General features: G+C 48.7%; 1 protein-coding gene across 3 annotated transcripts in view; it reads right to left on the reverse strand.

Moving 5' to 3' along the window:
* NECTIN2 (nectin cell adhesion molecule 2) overlaps positions 1-21,784 on the reverse strand; it is a 101,289-nt gene that overhangs the window by 44,931 nt on the left and 34,574 nt on the right. For all 3 annotated transcript variants that reach the window (XM_081200451.1, XM_081200453.1, XM_081200452.1), the window contains exons 2-4: positions 5,249-5,602; positions 1,278-1,571; positions 86-203 (exon numbers count right to left, since the gene is read on the reverse strand). In XM_081200451.1, coding sequence (XP_081056577.1) covers positions 86-203; positions 1,278-1,571; positions 5,249-5,602 — 766 coding nt within the window. The remainder of the gene's footprint in view (positions 1-85; positions 204-1,277; positions 1,572-5,248; positions 5,603-21,784) is intronic.

Raw genomic sequence — 21,784 nt, forward strand, 5'->3', positions numbered from 1 at the left:
CAGAAGGGCACACTCGAGGGGGGGGGGGCGTGTTTACTGGCTGGTGGTGGGAGGGAAGAGAGAAAGAAAGAGGCTTCGGACTCACGTGCTCCAGATGAACTCGGTGGGCGGAGGGTTCCCCTTGGCGGTGCATTTGAGCATGGCCTCATTGCGGCTCAAATACCAGTTGTCGTCATATCCCTCTATGGTGACCTCAGGAGGATCTGCAAGGAGAAACCAGATAGGATACTCCCGTCTTTCTTGGTGGCAGGCACTGAGAAGACGCACAAATCCCTGCTTCTTCTTTCTCTCCCAGCTAACATTGCCTTCCTGCGAATATCCCCACAAGCTCTGCCTGAAACAGCATCTGCTATCTCCCCAGGTCCTTTTCTCAGTTTTTACACCTCCCGAAGAGCCTTTTATTAGCTATAGCTCTTTCCCAATTTACTCCTGCATCAAAATTGCCTTTGGGTGTTTTAAATGGTTTCATCGCCTGCGGGTTTGCAGCTCTGGGCAGCTTGGGGAGAAAAGGTGGGATACAAAACACACCCTCCAGGTATCATTCCCCTACCCCCTTCAACGTGCCTCCAAACCTGTGCTCCAACCACTAGGCGCCACTCCGCTACCCAAAGCTAGTGATGGAACCCAGGCATCCTAGTTTCCCACAGCTTGCAAAGCAATGCCTAACTTCAACTGCTCCCCATCCCACCCACCCCCACTCTCAGGGTGGTAGCGAATAATAACAATAATAATTTCCAAGATTGTTCAAACCAGCATTCAAAGACCAATCCTCATTCACCTTCCCTTCCACATCCCAGGCCACTTAAAGCAGGCATAGGCAAACTCCGGCCCTCCAGATGTTTGGGACTACAATTCCCATGATCCCTGACCACTGGTCCTGTTAGCTAGGGATGATGGGAATTGTAGTCTCAAACATCTGGAGTTTGCCTATGCCTGACTAAAAGTAAAGGATTGTAAGTTTTTCCAGGGCCAGGAAATAAGAGCAGAGAAGTGAAGGCTGTGTACACACCAAACATTTAAAGCACATTCTGCACCCCCTCCAGAAAAAAGAACCCTGGGAACCATAGGTTACTCCTCACAAGAGCTACAATTCCCGGCCCCCTTAAACTGCAGTTCCCAGGGGTCTTGATGGAAGGGGACAGAGAACGGCCTTTAAACGAAAGGGGGGGGGGTTTGCACAGTCAACGTCTCCTGGGCTCTCTGAGCATTTTCCTCCGCAGGAGCCCACCTCAAAACCCTAGCCACCTCCAACCCCAAAGCCAGGCCGCACCACTCACACAATATCGAAAGCACCACTGGAAGAGCTTCTGGCTGTGGTTGCGTCTTGTGCTCCACAATGCAGGTGATGCGCTGCCCGTTGGCTTCCTTGGTGGGCACCATGCGGTAGTAGCTGGTGACAGTGACCGTGCCGTCCGCGTTGGTCACCTCCGAGACGGTGGCGTTGCCGTTCAGCCCCGACTGCCATGTGATGCGGGCCGGCGGCTTCCCCCGGTCGGAGATGCAGACAGCCACAGGGAGTTCGAGGTTGCTAACCTTGACCTCCTGGGCTTCGGCTGTGTTTGTGGGCTTGGCTGGAAGAGAGGCAGAGGTTTGGGGTGAAACAGAGCGGAGGGCTGGACTGTGCCACTTTTGAATTGCGGGGAGAAAGAAATCTGAGTGCATATGTTTGAAACTCCCTGGTGGCGGAAAAAACGACCCTCCACGTAGAAAGCTAGCGTGTCAGGGATCAAATCTTCTCCGCCAACTGGGGGGGGGTTGGGGGGAAGGGGGTTCTCCCCAGTTAAGGAAGGTTGAAACATGCACTCCTTCCCCCCGCAGCCGAAGAAAACGGTGACGTAATGGTTAGAGTGATGGACTAGGACCTGGGAGAGCAGGGTTCGAATCCCCACTCAGCCCTGAAGCTCACTGGGTGATCTCAGAGTGGTAGACAATGGTGGTAGACAATGGTAACACAATAAAAATGATAAAAAAATAAAAGCTCTCCCTGTTGATTTGACTGTACGGACTGGTGTAGTGCAGTAAACAGGGTTAATAAAAGGAGTGACTCCAAAGCTAATTGTTCTCTATCTAGACGCCTGGTTGCATGCAAGGGAGACAGAATTGAAGCGCCCTTTGCCTGTGCCTGGAAACGCAATGAACTGCCTAATAATAGGACGGCTCTGTCAAGGCTTCTGCTATTCATACGGGAGAAAGGGATTTGAAAGAGTCTTTTCCCACGTCCTGATTGGCGCAGATCAAGGGGAGGAGCTGCTGTTGCTGGCTCTCATCACCCTTTGCTCAGTTCAAAAGCGTGCCCTCTATTAAGGCCTATTTGCATCGAGTAAACATGAAACCTCCGTTCCGGCCACATTTCGAACCTTAGCTATTGCATCGGAAGAACTGCCGCTACCTGTAGATTCCCGGCAATTGAGGGTCATTTCCTCAGTGTTCGCCAGCTACTCCACTGCGACACTTTCAAGCTGTTATGCTGCCACTCCTGGCTCTATAGTGATTAAATTAGTTTGGATTTCTCTTCTTCCGGTAAAGAAGAAGGAGAAATCTGTGCGAGCGGGGAAAGTTATGCAGATCTACCCATGGCCTGATTGGCGCAAGTTTCCAAGGTTTCCCCATCATCACAGGGGCTAGACTCTCCGTAATCTTTAAAGGCTAATTTTTTTTTTAATGGACTCTTCAGTGCTCCAGGCAGAAAGCATGCATGCCTGGTTTATAGCTGTGCAGATTCCTGCACTAGAACATTAGAATTATGATGCCTTTATGCAGTCGTACCTAGGAAGTCGAACAGCCGAGTTCTCGGATGTTTTGGCTCCCGAACGCTGCAAACCTGGAAGTGAGTGTTCTGGTTTGCAAACTATTTTTGGAAGCTGAACATCCGATGGGGCTTCCATGACTTCCGGTTGGCTGCAGCTTCCTGCCATGCTTTGGTTTCCGAACATTTTGGAAGTCGAAATGTACTTCCGGAACGGATTCCATTCAACTTCCGAGGTATGACTGTATATACAGTTCAGCACTCTAATTGGTGTAACTTATTCTGGTCTTGCTACTCACGAGGAGGGGCAAGGCAATAAAGCCCCCACAACCCCCCCTCCAAAAAATATCCCATTACAGTGGTACCTTGGGTTAAGAACTTACCGTATTTTCTGCTCTATAAGACTCACTTTTCCCCTCCTAAAAGGTAAGGGGAAATGTGTGTGCGTCTTATGGAGCGAATGCAGGCTGCGCAGCTATCCCAGAAGCCAGAACAGCAAGAGGGATTGGTGCTTTCACTGCGCAGTGATCCCTCTTGTTGTTCTGGCTTCTGAGATTCAGAATACATTTTTTTTCTTGTTTTCCTCCTCCAAAAACTAGGTGCATCTTATGGTCTGCTGCGTCTTATAGAGTGAAAAATGTGGTAATTCATTCTGGAGGTCCATTCTTAACCTGAGGTACCACTTTAGCTAATAGGGCCTCCCACTGCCGCCGCCACACGATTTCTGTTCTCATCCTAAAGCAAAAAGTTATTAGCCTGAGGTACTATTTCTGGGTTAGCGGAGTCTGTAACCTGAAGCTTCTGTAACCTGAGGTACCACTGTATTCTGCCACCTCGAACCACCGTCAGCTTTAAGCCTCCACGTAGATTTTGAGGCTGCAGCATCTACAAAAACGTGTCCCCACCCCACCCCGGTCTTTTAAAAATGCAAACCAAGAGCTTTTGTAAGCAGGATTTGTCACCCAGCTCCACACTGCGCTGCTGCAGAAATCACAGAACACACAGCCCTTGCTTTTTAAAAGGAAAAACCCCTTAGAGATAGGTCATCCAAGGAGCTCTCAATCTAATGAGACCTCAAGGTAGAAAAGATGGGGGGGAGTGGGAATCCCCCACCCCCAGGAGGTCCGTCCATGCTCAGATTAAAGGCAAAGAGAGTCCTAAATGACAGTCCAGCGACTTTATTGCTGAGCCATGCAAGAAAACTGCAGTAATTTGAGCACGAAGCCCTGTTGGGTCTCCGTTGCCCAAAGCCCTTTTGGGTTTGTTTGTTTTTTCTCCCTGCTGCAAAGCAGCCTATTAGGTAGGGACTTATTACCGCTGTTATTACGCTCCCTGGTTGCGGAACATTACAACGAATTGCCCATAATTAATTTGAGGAATCGGGACACGGTGCTACCTCACAACACAGGGGCGCGCGAGCCGGGGAAAGCGTTTAAGAGGCTCGGTTCAGAAATGGCCGCGAGGAAGCAATTTAAAAATGTGCAGATTCCCCTCCTGTCAGAATACTGCCAGATGCAGGCAATTTGCATCTCCAAAAATAACAGGCAGAATGAGCCAGAGTCCTACTTCCCAGTTCTGGGAAGGACAGATCGGGGTGGGGGGGGGGAGCACGACTCCACAGGCCTAACCAGCACCCTGCACAACATCACCCAGAATATTCTTCAGTTTGGTGGTTAGAGGGTTGGGCTAGGAGCCTAACGAAGGGGGAGGCTCTGGGCTAGATTCCTGCTTAGGTCACAAAGCTCGCTGATTGACCCCTATCCAGGACTAAACTTCCTTACAGGGGGAAAGGCATGCAGAAGGAAGCAGCCCATTGCAAACTCTGAACTCACCAAACATCCCGTATACAGTCGTACCTCAGACGTCGAACGGAATCTGTTCCAGAAGTCCGTTCAACTTCCAAAACGTTCGGAAACCAAGGCACAGCTTCCGATTGGCTGCAGGAAGCTCCAACTGGCTGCAGGAAATTTCTGCAGCCAATCGGAAGCCGCGTCGGACGTTCAGGTTCCAAAGAACATTCACAAACCAGAACACTCATTTCCGGGTTTGTGGCGTTCGGAAGCCCAAACGTTCGACTCGCAAGTCGTTCGCGAACCAAGGTACGACTGTAGATGCTAAGTAAGATGAGTTTAAGTTCTTTCTACCATTTAAGACATTTTTATACCATCTTCCCACTGAAAATATCCAGGGCAGCGTAGAATTGGGCTGTTTGCCAAGGGTGGGGAATCTGTGGCCGCCCCGATGTTGCCGGACTGCAACTCCCATCATCCCTCACTGCTGACCATTGTTGGCTGTGGCTGATGGGAGTTGGAGTCCAACAGCACCCGAAGGATCACAGGCTCTCCACCTCCAGCTTAAACAGGCATGGAAGCTCCCCTGGTGGGATGTGCTCTCTTTCACCCCAGGGTAGCCTGATCAGCTGCAGGGGTCTGCAGCCTCACCAAGCACGGTTCGTAACAGGGGGTCCCACATTCGCCTTTCTGCAGATGGGTTTGCCCTTACCCAGTACAACCAGGTTGGTGATGCCGCCTTCGTTGCCCGAGGGGTATGTAGCGAACTCGCAGAAGTAGGTGCCCTCGTCGGCCATGCGCAGGGGGCCGATGATCAGTGTAGCATCCTCCAGGGTCCGGGTCTTGAAGCGGAGCCGCCCGCTCTCCGTCTCCAACGGGTAGCTGGGCTCGTGGTCCGGGTGGAAGACGGCCACATTCTGCTTCCTGCCCGCGGCTTCCTGCATCCAGGTGACCTGGCTGACCTTGATCTCGTGGCCCGTTGGCGCAAAGGTGCACGGCAGGGTGACTTCCTGCCCCAGGTAGCCCGTGACCTCATCCAGGACTTTCACCCTCTGGGTGATGGCAGCTGAAAGAAGGGAAACGGCTAGTTACGTAACGGGCCCAGCCACGGTTTTAAAGCAGGCTAGCGAACATCCCCTTGCCTTGATAGTCTCTTTGCTCCTCCCTCTTCACACCTCTTTGGGTTCTGGGAGACCAGTGGGGAAGGGAGTTGGTTGCAGCAGCAGGACTCATCTATGCCTCTTGGCCCCTACTCCTTTCCAGCCTCCTCTTCTGCCTCTAATTCTGGACTGCTCTCTGCCACAGACTCTTCCTGCTCACTAAACCCTGTTACCTCTTCAGCTTCCGACACCACCGCCTCCCAGTCTTCTCCCTCTGACCACTCAGCGTCGTCCCACCACCACCACCCGGGCTCTGAGCCTTTTTCCCTTGGGGGTTCCCTAGCTGGTGCCTCCCACCGCTCTCTTGCCTCCTGCCAATCCATGAGACCTTCGGGTATAGGGCGGTATAGAAATAAAATAAATAAATAATATCATGGTAACGAATGAGAACTAAAGAAGCTGAAGCCCAGCGCATATGAGACAGAAATTCTGTTAGTAAGAGGTCTTGAACTCAGATAAAGTGTGTCCGGCCAGCTGTGGAAGGAGCTGCAATTCCCCGTCCCCAAAGGATCACGTTTGCAGCTTGGAGCAGGGTGGGTTTCTCTTGGATCCAGTTCTGTCACTGGAAGCCCAAGGGGCCATCTAGCAGCCCAGCTACACCCCTATCTGGACACAGATAACCTGGCTTGCATACCTTTCAAATGTTTAAAGTGTCTGCTCACATTGCATTGTCTAGTTACAGCTTTGTTAGGCAGGGATGGGGAACTAGATATTGCTGGAGTCCAACTTAGGGTTACCAGACGTCCCCGGTTCCTGGGAACAGTATGTGATTTGCAATTCTGTCCCCGGACAAATTCCGTCCCCGGAACGTCCCCAGATTTGCAAATCTGTTCTCGGGAAACGTGGCCGTGGCAGCCTCAGCAGTCCAGAACCAGTCTGTTCACACTTCAAAACGACCTTGACAGATTAGATAACTAGGCCAAAACAAACAAGATGAATTTTAACAGGGAGAAATGTAAAGTATTGCACTTGGGCAAAAAAAAATGAGAGGCACAAATACAAGATGGGTGACACCTGGCTTGAGAGCAGTACATGTGAAAAGGATCTAGGAGTCTTGGTTGACCACAAACTTGACATGAGCCAACAGTGTGATGCGGCAGCTAAAAAAGCCAAAGCAATTCTGGGCTGCATCAATAGGAGTATAGCATCTGGATCAAGGGAAGTAATAGTGCCACTGTATTCTGCTCTGGTCAGACCTCACCTGGAGTACTGTGTCCAGTTCTGGGCACCACAGTTCAAGAAGGACACTGACAAACTGTGCCACTGTATTCTGCTCTGGTCAGACCTCACCTGGAGTACTGTGTCCAGTTCTGGGCACCACAGTTCAAGAAGGACACTGACAAACTGGAACGTGTCCAGAGGAGGGCAACCAAAATGGTCAAAGGCCTGGAAACGATGCCTTATGAGGAACGGCTAAGGGAGCTGGGCATGTTTAGCCTGGAGAAGAGGAGGTTAAGGGGTGATATGATAGCCATGTTCAAATATATAAAAGGATGTCACATAGAGGAGGGAGAAAGGTTGTTTTCTGCTGCTCCAAAGAAGCGGACACGGAGCAATGGATCCAAACTACAAGAAAGAAGATTCCACCTAAACATTAGGAAGAACTTCCTGACAGTAAGAGCTGTTCGACAGTGGAATTTGCTGCCAAGGAGTGTGGTGGAGTCTCCTACTTTGGAGGTCTTTAAGCAGAGGCTTGACAACCATATGTCAGGAGTGCTCTGATGGTGTTTCCTGTTTGGCAGGGGGTTGGACTCGATGGCCCTTGTGGTCTCTTCCAACTCTATGATTCTATGTTAGCGCAGTTGGTTCTGGCTGGCTTTAGGAGCTGCTTGCTGCTCTCTGCCGTGGCACCCACCATTTTTCCTGCGCCACGGCAGCGAGCAGCTCCTGAAGCCAGCCAGAGCCAACTGCACTACCAGGCTGGCCCCTCCTGGGCAACGGCCGCCCGCCCGTGACTTCCAAGCCTCCCCTGATCTGTCAAAACAAAGGGGAAAGGGGAAGGAGATCGGGGAAGGCTTGGGAGTCATCGGCACTGGTGTGCCGTTGCCCAGTTTTTTTAAAAAACTGCACATTAATGTTTCGCAGGGTGCGAACGAAGGGCTTTGCACCTTTATACAATATGCATGTGTGCTTGGGCCCAGTGTCTTTTGCCTCACCATCCCCACTACTGACTCCCTGTTGCTACTCAGCTTAAAAAAAAAAGTGTCCCCGGATTCACTGAAAAAAATCTGGTAACCATAGTCCCACTCCCATCAGCACCTGCCAGCATGGCCCACGGTGAGGAATGATGAGAGTTGGGAGTCCAGCAACTCTGTAGACTCACAGGTTTCCCAGTCTTTGCACCATATTCCCTCTGCTACAGAGAGTAGCAACTCGCCTAACTCCTCCTTGGTGAGTGACTAGCGGAGACGAGATTCGAACCGGGGTGAGATTCGAACCGGGGGTTTCCTCGCCATCTGGGAAGCATGTGAAAATTGACAATGCAATAAAGGAAGCCCAACGTCTTCCTGCCATTATCTAGAGGGGAAGGAGAAGCGGTGATGCAGATTTCAGGCGGTCCCCGGGAAGGGGGAGCAGCAAGCTGATCGGCAAACAGATGGAGGAGAAGCTTCGGCATCTGCAGACTGGCTTGTGGTTCTGCCTACAGTGAAATACTGCTGCATAATGCAGAACAAGCGGAGCTCAGCGGCAAAGAGAGGGAGAAAAAGAGCAAATGTGGTATCAGGTGCAGGATTCAGCTCCAAGCATTTCAAGCCTTAGTTTGAAGTGATAAAAGAGGCCTCACGGCTGCAAGACAGAGCCTGGGAGCATGTAGGTCATGCCTGTGCAAAAGCCTCAGAAGGGAGTGGGGCTGTGCATAATTTTGGGAGAGAGGAATTGGATTTTAGTTCCTTTCCCCTTTCCACAAAGTAAAATTACGCAAGGGAAAAATTCCAAGTTTTGCTGGTTCGTATACAGTGGACACTCTGGTTGCGAATGTGATCCGTGCGAGATGCACATTCGCAACCCGCAGCAGCACATTTGCGCACACGCGGGTTGCGATTCGACGCTTCTGTGCATGCGCGACCGCCGAAACCCGGAAGTAACCTGTTCCGGTACTTCCGGGATTCGGCAGTCCGTAACCCGAAAAAACACAACCTGAAGCGTGTGTAACCCGAGGTATGACTGTACTTTCGACCAGCTTCCCTCAACGCGGTGCCCTTCTGGGTTTTTTTTGGACTGCAACCCCCATCAGTGGGGTATAATTGCTTTTTTAAAAAGATACAGCAAAACAGAACAAAAAAAATCTGCTCCAAGAAAATCTGGATTCTGCAATCTGTCTCAAGTAGTCTATCCCAACCTGATGCCCTTCTTGCGTTTTGGACTACAACTCCCATCAGCCCCAGCTGGAGGGGAGGGGAGGCAGGAGACAGAGATGAGGCCGGCTGCTGAAGAATCCAGGGAGTCTCCCCCTCCTGCTGCAACCAGCTCCCCTCCCTCTGGTCTCCCAGAACACACAGAGAAGTGAAAAGAGCAGAGGAGAGACTGGTGGCAAACAGACACAGTCTCAGATTGCTTGGTGGGTGAACCTTGGAGACTTAGGCAGCTGTGGGAAGTCAAGGACCTTCAGTCCTCACAACTGCCTCATTGGGGCAAGACCTCCTGAGAAGAGCTCTAGGCCTGTGATGTTTTGGTTTCTCTAAATAAAGAGTTAAACTTCACTGACACGTGATTCCTACTTCTGACACTAACTCCAGGTTTGTCCTCATCATCAGGGGAGGCTAAAGGCTCAAAGGGGCATGGAGGATCTGTTCCCGGCTGAAAGTATTGCCATTACAGTGTTACCTCAGGTTAAGTACTTAATTCGTTCCGGAGGTCCGTTCTTAACCTGAAACTGTTCGTAACCTAAAGCACCACTTTAGCTAATGGGGCCTCCTGCTGCCACTGTGCCGCCGCTGCACGATTTCTGTTCTCATCCTGAAGCAAAGTTCTTAACCCGAGGTACTATTTCTGGGTTAGCAGAGTCTGTAACTTGAAGTGTATGTAACCTGAAGCGTATGTAACCCGAGGTACCACTGAATATCGCCTCTGGTCATTATGTGGCCACAGGAACAGCCACATTCAATGCCAGGGCAAGGCATGCCAGGGCATGGCTCAGCGTCTCAGGCCCATGTGACAGAGGCCCGCACCAAACAGCTGCCACATCCGCCCAGCTAACCCAAAAGCACTTTGCACGTTGCATAAAAAAATTGGTGAGCAATATCGACAGCCACCTCCTCTTAATCATGGGGTTGCAATGGAAAGCCAGACAAGTTGGGCGGACTTGACTCACCCTTCCAGAACAAGGTGGTGCTGCAGCAGCTGCCTCTGGCAGAACCACACGCACTGGGCCCACATGTGCAGGAAATGTGCCAACATTTTGCCCAGCTTGAGAGTTCTTTGCACTCAAAAAGGCTTGTTTCCCAACTGCAAGTCCAGAGGTAGCGTTATTATCAATCTACAATGGGTTGGAAGGTTCCCAGCCTGCGAAGGACTTGCTCACAAATTTATTGACAGCTGCACGAATTATGAGAGCTAGGAAGTGGAAACGGCAAGGTGAATATAAAATGGAAGAATGGTATAAAGAGGTGTGGCATATAAGCTATTAACGATAATTTAACATGCGCCGTTACGGTAAGATGGGGAATACGCAGGAGAAATTATTTTGAGGAGATATGGAAGGTGTTTGTAGAATTTGTACTGTTAAAATGGAAAGGGGTCAAACCATCGCAAGAGGTGTTGAAATTTTGGGAGTCGGATAGTTACAATGGAATGGTCTCGGTGGTGGGGTGCACATTTTTATTTTTATTTATTTATGATTATTACTTTGTCAAAACAGAGGTTCATTTCACAACAGTCTAGGTTTGCATGCCAAACGCACAGATTCCTTTACCTGAAAATTAATGTTATAAAGAGAGGGGGAGGGAGGACGGAACTGTGCTGATAACATCACTACAAGCATTCGACACTGAAGAGATAATCGCAACAAACACTCTTAAAAGCACCGTTGTTCTTTCCAGGAGTGGAAATATCCTAACCTTGCCAAGAATCCTGTCCCATCCTCCCTTTAGAACGGGGTTGCTCAAGTCTCCAAGAGGCTAATTTATTAAGCAGCAGCCCGGCTCCTGGCGGAGGAAGGATGGGATAGAGATTTAAAAAAAAAAAAAAAAAAAAAAGTCTCTCAAACTTTTCTCAACACAGCCAGGGAGGTTAAAAATAAATAAATAAGCAGCTAAAAGAAGTTTGACAACAGTATGTAAACACATACAATATTCCTACTGCTATATACAACCTTTAAGCCAGGGATGGTGAACCTGTGACCCTCCAGATCGGGGGTGAGCAACCTTTTTCAGCCGTGGGCCGGTCCACCTTCCCTCAGACCATGTGGTGAGCTGGACTTTATTTTGGTGGAAAAAATCAACGAATTCCTATGCCCCACAAATAACCCAGAGATGCATTTTAAATAAAAGCACACAACAAGAACAATCTTTATTACGGTCCAGAGACCCAACAAATCGTTACAAAGCAATACACAATTCATACAGCCTACCTCCAGGTTAAACAAGCATTTTGTTCAGAATATAGGGATCATTGGTTCATGCAACCACTGATAAAAACTTTGCCACTGCTAATGTTCTAGCATTTGACACATTCTACTCATGTAAAAACACACTGATTCCTGGACCGTCCATGGGCCGTATTGAGAAGGCGATTGGGCCGCATCCGGCCCACGGGCCTTAGGTTGCCTACCCTACCCCTGCTCTAGATCCTGCCATATATGGGAACGGGGCCTTTTCTGTGGTGGCTTCCTATTTGTGGAATGCTCTCCCCAGAGAGGCTCGACTGGCGCCATCACTACATCTTTAGGCACCAGGCAAAAACATTCCTATTTACCCGGGACTTTGGCCATTAAACAATCTATGACTGTTGGTATGGTCCACCCCACCCCACCCCGGTTGTTTTATTGCATTTTATTATCATACTCTGCAAATTATGTTTTTAATGTTAAGATCTTGGGCTAAGGAGTGGTATATAAATCAAATTAAGAGCAACAACATCTGGCGGCGTGCCTGTGGTTGGGAAGATTTAAAAAACTTGAACAGATCAGTCCCCTCCCACCCACTGAACATTTCCAAGGAACGTTCATAAAAATCCCAATGTGTAATGTTGCTGGCATCCGTCTGCCTCAACAGACAATGGAGTGCACCTCCGAGGGTGAAGACAAATAGCTGCATTAGTAGCACTGGAGTGACGTCCCTGGGGTGAAAGTCTGGGCAGTGTGTATGGAAGTCCTGGCCTGCCCTGATGACAAGACCACCACCCTTGGCTCTGCTGATGGGGTCACAAATAATTCACTAACAGGGAAGGTTAGGGAAGCTTTTACTGTTTGACGGACTATTGTATTTTAATACAGTGGTACCTCGGGTTAAGTACTTAATTCGTTCCGGAGGTCCGTTCTTAACCTGAAACTGTTCTTAACCTGAAGCACCACTTTAGCTAATGGGGCCTCCCGCTGCCGCCGCGCCGCCGGAGCACAATTTCTGTTCTCATCCTGAAGCAAAGTTCTTAACCCGAGGTACTATTTCTGGGTTAGTGGAGTGTGTAACCTGAAGCGTATGTAACCTGAAGCGTATGTAACCCAAGGTACCACTGTATACTGTTGTAAGCTGCCCAGAGTGGCTGGGGAAACCCAGCCAGATGGGTGGGGTGTAAATAATTATTATTATTATTATTATTATTATTATTATTATTATTATTATTATTATTAGGAGTGGAACACTTTGACCGTGTATATACAGCCCAGCTGTAAGGCCCAAACTTGTGTGGCTGCACCACAGTGCCTCAACGCACATCCATGATTGGACAAAATGGAATCATCCCACAATACACTGCTCCGATACAGGTTCAAAAAGCAGGAACACTGCAGACCAGCGGTCAGGAAGCTGCGTCCCTTCGGACATGGTTGATTACAACTTCTGCAATCCTTGACCAATGGAGAGTTGGTGGCTCCCCATCCCGGCCCCAGGAAGGATGCAAAACGGGGATTAAGCATGGAGAAAGGATGCTTCTGCAAGAAGGGACAACTCTAAACCACTGCAAAACTAGCAAAAAGGGGGTTGCTTCTGTTCTCTGCGCCGAAGCGGCGCTGCTGAATCACTGACTGTCAGATTCAGGTTAGCAGGAACCTTTTGAGAATCCCAGGCTGTCCAAGCACCACTCGGCAGACGAGGATCTCTTCCGACGGGCAGGCCATGAATAAGTAAAAGGAGGAGAGTGTGCAGTTTGCAAAGTGCTGCCACACTCTGCCCCTGGAGGGTGAAGCACACTCGAACGACACACACAGGCCAAGGAAGCCGCAGATGCACGCAGAGAGGGGACTCTTAGCACCAGCATTTGGGCTGCCTGGGTTACAATAGCAAATCAAGACATGCTCCATTTAACACACACTCCTGCGCCCATTTTGTTCAATGCACTCACTGGCTAAATGGCGAAAATGGATGCTTCCCCCAGGATGCAGTCACCAGAGAGAGAGAGAGAAATATAAGCAAACTTACAGACCCTTAAGGTTGCAATGTGTGCTTCAGCCCTCTGCACCCCGGGAGTGCTGCATAGATGTGTATGAATGTGAACTTTGCACTAATTCACCCAAAAAGCCAAACATCTGCATCAAGAGCACCTGTTGCAAAAGACCTAACTCCAGCGCTCTTCTCACCGAAAGCCATTCACAACCAAATGAAGTCTGCATTTTGCTGTTCATGTTTTGATTCTGCTTCTGGAGCGAAAAAGCTATACAGTGGTACCTTGGTTCTCAAACTTAATCTGTACCGGGAGTCCGTTTGATTCCGGAAACCATTCAAAAACCAAGGCATAGCTTCCAATCAGCTGCAGGAGCTTCCTGCACTCAAGCGGAAGTGTGTCAGACGTTCAGCTTCTGAAAAACATTTGCAAACCGGAACACTTACTTCTGGGTTTGCAGCGTTTGGGAGCTGATTTGTTCGGGAGCCAAGCCATTCGAGTACCAAGGTACCACTGTACAAGGTTTGAATCCCTGTAAACACACACGTACCACACAAAATCATGAAATGTCCCAACCGTAGGACTGGGCGATATCTGGTTTGCAACATCGCGACATATCACCAGCTAAACATCACAATATACTGATATATCACAATGCCTGAAATAAGGATGGAGCTATGTAGAAGCATTTGCTGACTTCACGATTTTCCCCACATTGTGATTTTTACATAGCACGCACACGCACACCATGATTCGCAATACATTGCCGGATCGAAAAATTAGGAAACTGATACTATGATACGGATTTCAAACAGGTTTTTGGACAACCTATTGATACATCGCCCAGACCTTCCCAACACAAGTGGCAAGTAGATTCCACCAGACGGCGTTCACACACTTTCGAAACTCAGCACGCACACACACACACACACCACAGCCACAGGGACTAGAAACTTTAAAAAATAATAATGAAGCAGAGTCAAAGAATACCAAGTTCATCATCAGGTAGCGAAACCCAGCTCTGGCAGGTGACATGGGATCAACACAGCCCTGCTTATTCCCTTTTGAGGCACACAGCTCTCCCAAACTAAAATTAATCCCATAAAGCTGGCTACCCTTGAATTACTCAGCACAACCTTTTGTCTCAAAAGAGTGAGATGAGCTATTCCAGGGAGGCTAGGGAGGAGAGACCCAGGCTGCATTCGCAGTAATAAATAGAAGCACTTAGTATTTACATTGCTCAAAGCACTTTGCATATATTATTATCTCCATAATCCTCACAATAAGCCTGTAGATAATACTGACCTATCATCCCCATATTGCAGTGGGGAGGGAGTGGGGGGGGGGAGGACACCAAGGACCAGAAATGGCAGCTTCCCTAAGGTTACCCAGAGAGAGTTCATGGCCAGGCTGAGATTTCAACCGGGGACTTCCAGCTCATAACCATTATGGCTCAAACTAATGCTTAGCTTAGGTGTGCTTCGCGTTATTGTTTATGAAAGGATTTGACCGGAACGCTTTATGTGTTTCCTTAATAATATACTGGCAGGAACGAAGTGCAACTCAACAGTTTGCATCTGCTGCCCGCAAATGCTAAAATACCCATTTTTATAAGCTTCACCTGGCGCCACGGCCACTCGCTCCCCACCACCACCGACATGCCCAGCAGCGGACATGACACTTCTTTCTCTGCCCCCCACAAAAGACCATAAGCAGCGACAGGCCAGATGGAGAGTGTCTGGCTACAGCAAAACCACAAGAACAGCATGGCACACATTGCAGAATAAAGGTGGAGGGGGGTGGGAAGAGTTAAGGTGACCCAGTTTTAGGGCAATCTAAAAGAGGGATGGGGCCTGCGCCACATAATGGCCATATTCACATCAGGGCAGCAGATTTGGGAGGGACCGTTTCAGAGCGGCAAACTGTTTGGCATGTTATGTTTGCTGCCTCAAGACGCCAAAATGTCTTAAGCTATCGCACACAGGCAGGATTAAGCAAGGGTATCGGCTGGATACTTCAAACCAGTGTTAGAAACTCACAGTGCTTTTTTTTTTTCCTAGAAAAAGATACCGGAGCTCACTATGAATAAGAGAAATTCCCTGTTCTCTTATAAAGGTAGTGGTGCCCACCTGAGAGGTGTCGGAACAGAGTTCAGTCAACTTCCAGCTGAAAATAAGCCCTGGAAACTCATAGATATAGAAGGTGATAATCACTAAAGGGCACCATAATTGCTGAACATGGCACCCTAAACGTAGGTTATGGTGCTTACGCAACAATTCCCCTCCCCAGCAAGGTTTATTCTTACTCTTATTAATTTCATTTCTATACCACTTAATATTTTAAAGGGGGGAAAATCTCAAAGCGGCTCACAACACATTAAAACATCAAATAAAACAATCCAGAATAAAACAAATTCAAGCTTCAGATCCTTCTCTAAGTGCCATGTTGCTTTCTCCCTATTTATTTAACTACTTAGTTTATAGAGCCGGCTCATAGCAAAAGTACTAGCAGTGTGGGCTAGTGGTTAGAGTGTCGGACGCGAACCTGGGGAATCAGGGTTCAAATCCCCACTCAGTCCTGACGCTCACGGGGTGACCTTGGAGTCAGTCACAGCCTCTTAACCTACCTCGCAGGGTCGTCGTGGGGATTAACTGAGGAAGGGGGCCTGAATCATGTGCTTCTTGGGAGAAAGGTGGGATACGTGTGCAATAAATGAGCTCTTCTGCTGACCTGCTTAAGAAATCTGGAGGGACCAGCCAGATGGAGATGTCCATTGTCAGCCTGGCCCACCCAGAGTTGTCCACGTGGTTGCAATTGGACCCGTGCCAGTCACAAAATGCTCCTGGCTAATTTCTAACACTGCTCCCAATACCTAATAGAGCACCATAGAGAAGGACGACAAAGCCATCCCCTCCCTCTCCAAATCGGTGTTGTGTGTCCTTGAAATCCAAGCCTTCCAGGGGTGCAGGACTCTGGCCGTCTGGCAGGCTGCCTCCTGGGGAGCTTTGCTTACATCTTGTACTACAGCGTCCCACGTGGCTCAGGTATGTTGCAACACACATCCCGTTTTTGACCGTGGGGTGGGGGGGACGACAAGCAACAAGGAAGGCGGCGCGAGATGCGTGTGTTGGAGAAGGGGAGTTTGGTATGGAACATTTCAACTAATAAGCTCTTCACACTTCACAGCCCAGCAGAAACAGGTTAGGGAAGCCATTTCCCACTCGTGCGGCTGTTATTAATCCCCCACTGCTTCCCTTCTAAATGCAGACTGCAACCGGAACCCCGCAGTCCTGGGTCCAAAAGCCATCCATCTCCCCACAGCCTGCCAGCCAAAAGATTTCAGCTCCATTTTGTGCCAGGGGGTGGGGAGGCGCATAGAGCCCCTGTTGACAAAAGCTGCTGGCGCGGTACATTTACCAGGGTCATATTTTATCAGTTTAGAACAATGGTTCGCATTATGGAGCTTTGTTACAAAGCAGTCTGGAGGGAGGGAGAGGCAAGAGGAAAGGCAGGCGATGGAACAGTTCACAGTCACACAGATCAAGCCGGGGGGCAGGGGACGGGGTACCGCACCAGAACCTGCCGGCCAGATCCTGAGCATCAGCCAAAAAGAAAAAGAAAAAAGGCACAAATTAGAAGGAAGCAAGAGAACCTGGTTTTTCCATTTTAGCTGAAAGATAGTGGCTGGAATCCAGAGAGCTACTTGAAAAAAGTCGCCGAGTTTCAAAAACAGATGACAGCAGCTACTCTGCTAAAAAAAGAGAGAGAAAGTTTTGAAAGTGCTTCAAACCTGCAACAGTTCCTTCTCTCCACCTCCACCAAGCTGGCCTTATGCACACATCACTTCAAAGGGAAAACTAAGGTTAAAATGTGAACACGCATCACTGAAATCGCAGGCGATTTTTGCTCCTCCCGCAGTCCTGCCATGCTGCAAGCCTAGCCACAGTCTAGATTAGTGTTGCCTCCAAACCTGGGCTTCTGCTTGGTTTCCTTCGAACAAACCATGAGCAGTAAGCCGGGAACTAACCTTGGCTCCTCCTTATGGTTTGTTCAGAGGGAAAGAAACCATGAGCTTGGGGTTGCAGTGTGGAAGCATCTGAGATTTCACAAACAAGCACCTGGCAAGCTGAAAGTTCACATTTAAGCCATAATTTGGTTTCATGGTGGTTTAAAAAATGATGTGCAAGCCAGGCTCTGGCTGCTCCATAGGAAATAATGCAAGGGGAGATGTGGAAATGGGAAAGCAATAGGGATTGGGGAAAGATAAAAGATATTTGGGGGCAAGTCAGAACATACTGGTCTCATCACCTCCTGGCAAATAGAAGGGGAAGAAATGGAGGCAGCGAGAGATTTTACTTTCTTGGGCTCCATGATCACTGCAGATGGTGACAGCAGTCACGAAATTAAAAGACGCCTGCTTCTTGGGAGAAACGCAATGACAAACCTAGACAGCATCTTAAAAAGCAGAGATATCACCTTGCCAACAAAGGTCCGTATAGTTAAAGCTATGGTCTTCCCAGTAGTGATGTATGGAAGTGAGAGCTGGACCATAAAGAAGGCTGATGCTTTTGAATTATGGTGCTGGAGGAGACTCTTGAGAGTGCCATGGACTGCAAGAAGATCCAACCTCTCCATTCTTAAGGAAATCATCCCTGAGTGCTCACTGGAAGGACAGATCCTGAAGCTGAGGCTCCAATACTTTGGCCACCTCATAAGAAGAAAAGACTCCCTGGAAAAGACCCTGATGTTGGGAAAGACTGAGGGCACAAGGAAAAGGGGACGACAGAGGACGAGATGGTTGGACAGTGTTCTTGAAGCTACCAGCATGAGTTTGACCAAACTGCGGGAGGCAGTGGAAGACAGGAGTGCCTGGTGTGCTCTGGTCCATGGGGTCACGAAGAGTCGGATATGACTAAACGACTAAACAACAACAACAGAACATACTGTAGTTACTTGTGGACTCAATTATCAGCTTTTGCACCTGCAAAAGAACAGCTTGTATGGGGAGGAGGGCTTTTTTTTGGAGGGGGAGGCATAGAAGCAAAAGACACAAGTTCAAGGCCTCGTGGAATGAGGGAGGGATGTGGCAGAAAAACAGAAGTACCACAAGACCCACCCACCCCAGTTTTGAAGTTCCTTTTTCCTGCATGCACATTCAGACACAGAAATTCAGGAAGCCCCGTCAATCAGCGACAAGAGACAATGAGCTCAGGGTCTGAAAACACCTGTACCACAGAACAGATAAGCTCAGAGGTTAACTTGCCGAGGTTCCCACAGTCTGTCTGCCCCCACCATTCAGACTGTCCTTTCTTCTTTTCTTTCTTCTTTTTAAAAAAACACACACACATTTATTGTTCTTCTCCCTGCTACCCGCAAACCATATCAGATGGTTTCCTGTTTGGCTTAGAAGATGCTTTTCAAAGCAGAGAGAAGGGGGAGGGAGGGCACACAATGTGAAAAGCAAAGGTTTTTTTATTAACAAAAAAAAAAAAATGGGAGCAGGCAGAGAGAAATCAGAAACACATCAAGAACAGCTACTCTGGTGCAGCACCGGCCTCCATCATTTTAAGATGGGGACAAACGAAAAAGGGAGGCCAATGCTGACCTATGAACTGTGTCATGATGTGTCCTACTGAGATTGTTCTTTCTGAGAACTCACATAAACCCTGCGGGTCGGAGGGTGGGGTTCTGTGCAGGGGAAAAAATAAAAATCAGTTTGCATATTCATATCAGTTTGCATATTCAGTGCTTTGGCTGCATCTCCTAATCCAGGAAGAGTGACAGCATTCTTATGCATACCTACATAGGAGAAAGTCCTTAAAAAATAATAATTCAGAAGATATACATTTTGCAGCACTCTTTAAAAAAGGGAAAGAAAGAAATCCCACCATCGTTTAAATTAGGGTAGCCTTGAATGTGCAAGACAAAATCCCTGGTTCCAGTCTCACCTCTGCCACAAACTGCATTACTTGCACGCCTTGAGATAAGCCATAGTGTTCTCACTTCCATCGCCTCATCTGCATTATGCAAATGCTGGTCTTGCACGCAGGATTTTGTAAGGATTACCGAAATAGTGCATGTTAAAGCACTTTGAACAGTTAAAAAGATGGGGAGAGCAAGTCGGTACCATGGTCAACTCAAGCCTTTCTGAACGAAATCGAATCCATCGGGTTTTACATGCAGAGGCCTTGGGAGCTAAGCATGTCCACCAGCCCCATAGGCCATGGCAACCCAACCAGATGGCAAACAGAGCTTCCGCAGCTGCTGGGCATCTGCCGCCGCCCTGCACCCCAGATGTGTGGTTGGCAGTTTGCAGGTTTCAGCCCCCAGCCCAAGCAGCTAAGAGAGACTGGGGCAAGACGAGATAACATCAGAAAGAGGTGGTTGCAGGAGGAAGTGTGTTAAGTGTGTGTGTGTAAAAAAGCATGCACGTGCAAAGTAATATAGATTCATAACCTTGTCAAAGATGCCCCCACGGCTAACAGTTGGCCTTAAGAATAAATAACCTTTTAAAGTTTTATACAAATCCACATCAGAAACATGATGGCAGATTGCACCAAGGGGAGAGAAAGATACCAGTTTTGCTCACAGCACTGCGATAAAGGGGCGGGGGAGAGTTGCAAAATGAAGTATTTCACACTGCTCAGACTTCCTTAGACCATATTCCCTGAACATGTGTGCAGGGAGACAGAGAGGAAACCCAAATTATTGGACTCCCTATCCGGCCTCAAACGCCCATGCAACCCAATGCCATTTTCGCTCCTGGTTCTTTAAAGGTTGTTTGCCCAGCATTTTTAAAAAAATGTTCCCAAGGCCTTTTGGATTAATGAGATGGTTGTGTAATTGCGTGCCAGTTCCTCTCGAACCTGACCTGCCTTTAGGATGCTGAGGCACTAACAAGCGGTTGCAGAAGCTCACAGACGGCAAAGCAGGAAAAAGGAAGGATTGGAAGAATCGGCATGGGGTAGGTTCTGTAGTGGTGGGTCCTTCTGAACCTGGGACCTGCAAGGAAATCAACGTTGCCATTGGTGATAGAAATTAGCCAGGCGCCAGGCGCGTTTTCCGACTGGTGCGGGTCCAATCATGACCACATGGAGAGCTCTGGATGCTGGGTTGACGATTGGGGAAAGCAAAACGTCCCTTAGAGAAAGATCTGAAATAGTTTTCCTTGAAGCTTGAAATTTGTTTTGTTCTGGATTGCTTCGTTTGATGTTTTGATGCGTTGTAAACCGCATTGAGATTTGTTCTTTGAAATACAGTGGTACCTCAGGTTAAGTATTTAATTTGTTCCGGAGGTCCGTACTTAACCTGAAACTGTTCTTAACTTGAAGCACCACTTTAGCTAATGGGGCCTCCCGCTGCTGCTGCGCCGCCGGAGCATGATTTCTGTTCTCATCCTGAAGCAAAGTTCTTAACCTGAAGCAATATTTCTGGGTTAGCGGAGTCTGTAACCTGAAGCATATGTAACCCGAGGTACAAAGCAGTATACAAATGAAATGAAAAAATAAAATAAAATAAATTCCACTGTGGAGAAAAACAGTGCCTAGCCATTCCATTGTGGCAACCGTAACCTAGGTTTGGCAATTAGATTATATATCTGAGTTTCTAACCCTGGTTGTCAGTATACCATGGTCGTCTTTCCTGGCCCACTGAGAGAGAGAAGGTGGGCAGCCATTGTTAGTTTTGCAATTCTTCTTCATGTAAGGAAAGGAAAGGCAGTCAGTGAAGGAAGGAGTTGGGAACGCCTAGGGCTCGATAAGGTATAGCGGATGAAAGTGCAACACCCCACAAGACAGGACGTCCTGGGTCCGAATCCCCACTCAACCACAAAGCCTGCTGTGTGACCTTTGGCCGGCCACCATTTCTCAGCCTAACCTACCACGCACATTCGTGGTGAGAAACGTGGGGTGAGAGGTTCCGGGTGGCCGCCACCGTCGCTAAATGCCGGCTATGACTAAAAGGCCTTTTCCCATACGGAAAAGGCCGGGACGAAAAATAAATATATATCAAAACAGGATTTTAGCTTAGTCACCACCACCTCTGCTGCCATCTGCCTGGCTCTTTCTCTCTCATCTTTCCATCCACACTGTCCTGCCTAGCCAAGCAAGTTAAGCAGAAGGGAAGGAAGCTCTAAAAAGAGAAAGGAGGACGAACGAGAGAAAGAAAAGGGAGGCAAGAGGTCACACGCAGCACATGCAGCTGCCCGACAAGAGGCCTCCAATTCCCAGAATCCCTACAGAACAGCATTGTCTGGTAAACCGAGCCTTGCCTCAATTTGGAGGTGCCTGTGCTGCAATTCCCCCCCTGGCTGGCCAAGAAAGCCTCTTTACTGCCTCAGTTTTGATGGGCAGAGCCGCTCATTTAGGGTGGGGGGAATTCGTGGCGGTGCAGTGGTTAGAGCGCCGGACACTGGCTGACCTGTGAGGGTTCAAATCCCCACTTGGCTGCAAAGCTCACGAGGCGAGCCGTGTTAGAATTGAGCCCGGCGCATTTTGCGACTGACGCAGGTCCACAATTGCGACCACAATGTGGAGATCTCTGGGTGCTGGGCT

This window comes from Podarcis bocagei (assembly GCF_964188305.1).
Source record: "Podarcis bocagei genome assembly, chromosome: 7".
Lineage (NCBI taxonomy): Eukaryota > Metazoa > Chordata > Lepidosauria > Squamata > Lacertidae > Podarcis > Podarcis bocagei.